The sequence below is a fragment of the Molothrus ater genome, chromosome W, assembly GCF_012460135.2.
Source record: "Molothrus ater isolate BHLD 08-10-18 breed brown headed cowbird chromosome W, BPBGC_Mater_1.1, whole genome shotgun sequence".
Taxonomy (NCBI): domain Eukaryota; kingdom Metazoa; phylum Chordata; class Aves; order Passeriformes; family Icteridae; genus Molothrus; species Molothrus ater.
This window is the reverse complement of record NC_050510.2, coordinates 4,456,120-4,462,481: the sequence shown is the minus strand read 5'-3', so window position 1 is coordinate 4,462,481 and position 6,362 is coordinate 4,456,120. Positions and strand designations below refer to the sequence as shown.

The following is a 6,362-nucleotide window of genomic DNA, read 5'->3' as shown; positions in this document are numbered from 1 at the left end:
GATCTGGGTACAATGGGATCACGTCCTCTGGTAATGCCACCTTATATCCGACAGCACGCTTAGGGAAGCCAGAACCCAGTTCCAGAATTTTCAACTCTCTTTCACATGTGAAGGTCATCGACTGATCCAATCTAAATGCCATCTCACACTGTGCTTTCCCTTCCTCAGGACCACTAGATGCTACAATCTTTCCTGCAGAAAAGAGAAGAGGGTGAAGGTCAAGGGTTATGTTTTGAGGATGTAGTTCCCCAAGCGGATCTTCTGTATAAATTACTGAGTCTCGGGGTTGTGATCCGGGTGGATCTTCCCTGAAGTCACTCCACTGACATGAAATTGGGCCCTTTTGCTGAATCCAGACGGTGGGCGTGCCCATTTTCACTGGACTAAAAGTAATTAGGTTATGTTCAGAGGCTGCCATCAAGGGATGAATTGTTAATACTAGCCGCCTTGTTTTTCCTTCTACTAGGTCAAGTTCTCGACACCCAATTTGGATTAGGTCTCCCTTGTATGCTACCATGGCGGGCTGATTCCACGCTTTACTCGCGTATGGCTGATTGTTACGTAAGGCATAAACCTCAAAATAGGATCCCTTCGGTTCCGTTTCCATCTCCGGGTGGATACACTGGTGTGCATTAGACCATGGGTCTATTGGGGCAGAGTCTTGGGGAAGAACTATACTTATCGAGAGTCCAATGATCAGGGTTGTGAAGGTCTGAGGTGGAGTCAGGATCATAATGTCCGTTCCTCCTTTTTATTCTCCGGAGCCTTCTTGACCCGAGAGTAATGGATCCACGTGGGTCGCTCCTTGATCCGAACTGCGGTGAAGGTAGTCAGCAGCACTTGGAAAGGTCCCTCCCACTTCTCTTGTAGGGGTTTTCCTAAAAGATTCTTAACATACACCCAATCACCGGGATTAAACGGATGCAATTTGCAATCAGGTTGTTTAGGTTGGTGCTCTATCACCACAGCAGCATTCTTATCGAACTGTTTCCCCACCGTAATTACATAATCATAAATGTACTGGTTACCGATTTGGTCTATAGCGTCCCCATTTACAATTTGCATAGCATAAGGTCTACCATACAAAATTTCAAATGGACTTAACTTTTCTTTTGATCTTGGTTTGACTCTCAGCCTAAGCAGAGCAATAGGCAAAGCTTGATACCACTGCAAATTAGTCTCCTGGCATATTTTGGCAATTTGCTGTTTGATGAGATGATTCATCTTTTCCACTTGCCCACTGGCCTGTGGACGGTAAGGCGTGTGTAATTGCCATTTGATTTGTAATGCTTTGCTTATTGCTCTCACCACTTTTGCACAGAAATGTGTACCCCTATCCGAAGAAATGCTCTTCGGTACCCCAAACCGTGGAATAATTTCATTCAACAGTACTTTAGTTACTTCCCTTTCCTTATTTGTCCTACAAGGGAATGCTTCAGGCCACCCAGAAAATGTATCAGTTAATACCAACAAATACCGAAACCCCCCTTTTCTTGGGAGTTCAGAAAAATCAATTTGCCATACTTCACCTGGGAATTTACCTCGATTGATGGCTCCTTGGTGTACCTTGGTTCCCGTATTTGGGTTGTTTTTCAGACACCGCTCGCACTGGGATGTAACGTGCTTTACGGTAGTAAATAATTTCGGTCCTGCTATCCTGGCTTGCAAATATTGGTAAAGCGGATCTAGACCCCAATGGGCCTTTTCATGCTCCGTCTTTACAATCTGCCACATTAGGTTCCCTGGTATTATCAACTGTCCTGTCTCCAATTGTCCCCATCCACTGTCTAACAATTTACCTTTATTCCTTTGAATCCATCTATGATCTGATTCCTGATAATTTGGTTGGAGGTTTACATCCAGCTCTCCTGGTATTAGAGCTGTTATATTTACCTCTCCGGTCCTTGCAGCAGCTAATTTAGCTTCTGCATCTGCCTTTCTATTCCCAACTTCTGGAGTAGTGTTACCTTTTAGGTGTCCTTTACAATGCATTATGGCCACTTGTGCTGGGAGTTGGACTGCTTCTAGCAATTGTAGGATTTCCTCCGCATGTTTGACTGTTTTCCCTTGAGTAGTCAACAGTCCTCTTTCTTTCCAGATGGCTCCATGAGCGTGCACAACAGAAAAGGCATATTTAGAGTCTGTCCAAATATTTATTCGCATGTTCTCTGCCAATTCCAGAGCTCGGGTCAGAGCTATCAATTCTGCCTTCTGGGCTGAGGTCCCTGCAGGCAAAGGGTTTGACTCGATTACCTCTTCTGTGGTAGTTACTGCATAACCAGCCATTCTTACTCCTTGTTTTACGAAGCTGCTACCATCCGAGAACCAGTCATCTGCATCTTCGAATGGCTCTTCTTTGAGATCCGGGCGACTGGAGTAAACGGCTTCGATTGTTTCCAGGCAATCGTGCTCGATGGGTTCTGCTGAAGTCTTCCCTTCTAGGAATGAAGCTGGGTTCACAACGTTAGTTACCTGGATAGTAACATCATCTGACTCAGCCAAGATAGCTTGGTACTTTAAGAATCTGGAAGGTGACAGCCAGTGATTTCCTTTCTGCTCTAACACAACAGACACAGTGTGAGCTACTAACACAGTCATTTTCTGGCCCAGAGTGAGCTTTCTGGCTTCTTCAATGTTGATTATCACTGCGGCTACTGCTCTTAGACAGCCAGGCCATCCTTTACTTACTTCATCCAACTGTTTGGAGAAGTAGGCCACAGCCCTTTTGTGTGGTCCTAACTGTTGTGCTAGGACTCCTAGGGCCATTCCTTGTCGCTCATGAGAAAACAGCCAGAATGGTTTTGTCACGTCTGGGAGACCCAAGGCTGGTGCTCTCATGAGTTCCTGTTTCAGTCTCTTATAGGCTCCCTTTGCCTCGGGAGTCCAAACTAGAACACCCTTACTTTCCTTTAGTAAGTCATAGAGTGGTTTGGCAAGTATCCCGTATTGATAGATCCATAGCCGACACCAACCGGTCATCCCCAGGAAGGCACGCAAATCTCTTACCGTCTCTGGTTTAGGCATTTGGCAGATGGCTTCTTTCCTGGCTGCTCCCAGGGATCGCTGTCCTCTGGAAACTTCATATCCCAGATACACCACTTCTTCTTGTACCAGCTGTGCTTTCTGTTGAGAAACTCGATATCCATTTAAACCCAGAAAGTTTAACAGGGAAATAGTCCATTCAGTGCATTCTTCTTCTGTTTCTGTTGCTATTAGGAGGTCATCTACATATTGCAAAAGAGTACCATCTCCCAGCGGCCTTTCCCACTGTTCTAGTTCTTTGGCTAGTTGATTCCCAAAAATTGTAGGACTGTTTTTGTACCCTTGTGGCAACACCGTCCAGGTGAGTTGGGTTTTTCTTCCCCTATCTACAGATTCCCATTCAAATGCAAAGATCTTTTGGCTCTCCGGAGCTAAAGGAAGGCAGAAGAATGCGTCTTTTAAATCTAACACTGTGAACCATGTCAAATTATCTTTTAATTTAGTTAAGAGTGTGTAAGGGTTAGCAACTACTGGATGTAGTGTCTTGGTTATTTCATTTACTGCCCTCAGGTCTTGGACTAATCTATAAGTTCCATTAGGTTTCTTTACTGGCAGGATTGGGGTGTTAAAATCCGATTCACATTCTATCAATAACCCCAATTCTAAAAACCTTGTGATTATGGGCTCAATTCCCTTTCTATCTTCTAACCTCAGTGGGTATTGTTTCCTACTTACCGGCCTTGCTCCAGGTATAAGTTCAATAATGATAGGTGTTGCTTGTTGTGATTTCCCAGGTATATCAGTAGCCCATACTAATGGATATGTTTCACTCAGGATACGCTCAATATTGTGACTTTCAGACTTCGGTTCTATACAACTGATTGTTAGGCTTAGGGCTGTAATCAGTTGCTCTTCCCTTACTTGAAATTCCAATTTGTCTTTGTTGAATTTTATTACGGCTCCCAAGTTCTCCAGTAAGTCTCTTCCTAATAGAGGCTTTGGTGAATTTGGCAAATACAGAAACTGGTGAATCCCCATTTGTTTCCCAATTTTGTATTTGATAGGTCTCAAAAAGTAAGCTTTTTCTGGTTGGCCTGTTGCTCCCACAACTTGTACAAATTCATCACTCTTAGGTACCAATTCTTGATTTAAAACCGAAAATGTTGCTCCTGTATCAATCAAAAAATCCAATTCCTTTTTACCTTCCCCTAGCTCCATTTTAACCAGTGGGTCTGCTAGGGTACGGCCCACCGGTCCCCCTCATTCACTGCCCTGATGTGCGATAGCAGTAGTGTCCATTGATCTTTCTCTTAGTTGAGGGCACTCACGTTTCCAGTGTCCCGTTTGGAAGCAATAGGCACACTGGTTTGGCCCTATTCTAGTTGGGTGGGGTTGGAACCTCCCTCCCCCTCCCACTGGGTAGCCCCTTCCCCTACCCCTGGTATTAGGTCCCAAATGGTTTGTATTTTGAGCTGTTATTGCTGCAGCCACTATTCGACCAAGCCTCTTATCTTCCTTTTTCTTTTCCTCTATTTCTCTATTATTATACACTTTCCACGCCTCATTCAGCAACGCCTCCAGGTTTTTGTTTGCTGGATGCTCAAGCTTTTGTAATCTCTTCCTAATGTCCGGGTTACTTTGTCCCATCATTAATCCCAACAGGTGTTGTTTACCTTCTTCCGTTGCTGGGTCCAGGGGTGTGTATTGTCTCATGGCTGCCCGAAGTCTATCCAAAAACTCTGATGGGGTCTCATCTTTTCCCTGCCTGATGTCATATAGCATCGACCAATTGATAGCCTTAGGGATCGCATTACGCAAGCCCATCGCTATCAGTTTTCTATACTGCACCAGCCTCCGATAATGCTCTTCATTGCCCGGGTCCCATTCTGGTTTACTGCTGGGGAAATTATCTTCTAGTCTCCCCGATAACACTTGAGCATGTCGTTTTCCGGTTTCCAATACGAGTTCCCTTTCTGTATCTGTCAACTCTGACAGCATCACCTCTATATCTTCCCAATCAATATCCAAATTCTTTGCCATTAATTCAAACCTCTTCGCTACTCCCTCTGGATTCCTCCTGAAGTTCCTTGCCTCATCCCTCCAGTTATTCAGATCACTTGTTGAGAACGGCACCTTTATTCTAGTCCTCTCCCCTACCATTGGCATAAGTTGTCGGAGAGGAGCTATCGTATGGTTCCCCTCCTCTCTTTGCTCCGCTTCCCTCCGTGCCACAGATCTGGTATAATACGAGTGACCAATCCCCTCCCCGGGATCTTCTTCCAACCGCCTCTCACTCTGCATCTGTCGCCTTTCTTCCCGCATCTGCCGGTGCCTATCCTGTTCCGGGCTACCGTCCTCCTCATCTTCTGTTCCCCTTCCATCTCTCTTATCCTCTATACGAATTACTATATTCAGCTTCTGTGAGTCGTTCTCCACCCCCCTTTCGCATGTCTCATTGTCATTCTTTTCACTATATTTCAACTTAGAGACGTCGCCCCCCAGTGAGTCACCTTTGTCTCCAGTCCTCGGTGTGCTGGTGTCCATTCTACAGGTACCTGATTTCCTTAAACTTCCATTCCCAGGTGTGCCACCATCCCCACATGGACTTAGTTCGGGCAGGCTGCGTGTCTCCCCTCGGCTCTCTTCCCCATGTGGGCTGCCCCCTTCCCTCTCAACTTCTAGTCTGGGTGGGCTGCCAACATCCCTGTAGCTCCCCGACCCCTGTGGACTGTCCAGTCCCCGTGGGCTGCTTTCCCCCTTGTTAGTCCCCGATTTTAATGGGCCACCCCCCTCCCAACTGTTGTCTAGCTTCTGAGGGCTGTGCCCAAACTTAGATTTCCACCATCGTTCCAGTTCCTTTAATGGGCTAGGATTCCCTTGTTCCTCTTTTGGCCTGGGAAGAGGCCCTTCCTGTCCTGGGGCGAATGGATGGTATTCCCACAGGCTTATTTCGCTCTCCTTCCCACTGTCCCTTCTTGTTAACTTAAGACATTGTTGCCCAATGCTACATGCATCACAGCAACGTTCTTTAGGCTTTAAGCCTTTCTTATCTTTTTCCAGGGCTAGTACTAGGGGGTCTTGAGGTGCTACGTTTACCCCACACTCTTTTTGCCACTCCGGTTTATTTCTTAAGGTAAAGAACATATCAGCATACATCACTTCGTCCCATTTATTAAGTCGACGAAGGAAAAGCATCAGTTGTAAGATAGTGTTATAATTAGTTGTTCCCTCCGGTGGCCATTTCTCATCGTCATCTAACTTATACAATGGCCACCACTGTGTGCAATATTTAAGGAGTGTCTTTTTACTTATGTTTCCCCCCGGAATCCCTCCCAAGTCCTTCCAGTGCTTTAGGATACATCCTAAGGGGGTTTTCATAT

General features: G+C 45.7%; 1 protein-coding gene across 1 annotated transcript; it reads right to left on the bottom strand.

Moving 5' to 3' along the window:
• Window positions 1-729: 729 nt before the first annotated feature.
• LOC129046994 (uncharacterized) lies at window positions 730-5,526 on the bottom strand. The gene is made up of 2 exons (XM_054517750.1): window positions 4,656-5,526; window positions 730-3,794 (listed from the first exon to the last, which is right to left on the bottom strand). Exons 1-2 carry the CDS (start codon window positions 5,524-5,526, stop codon window positions 730-732), a joined length of 3,936 nt encoding a protein of 1,311 aa, XP_054373725.1.
• Window positions 5,527-6,362: the final 836 nt, after the last annotated feature.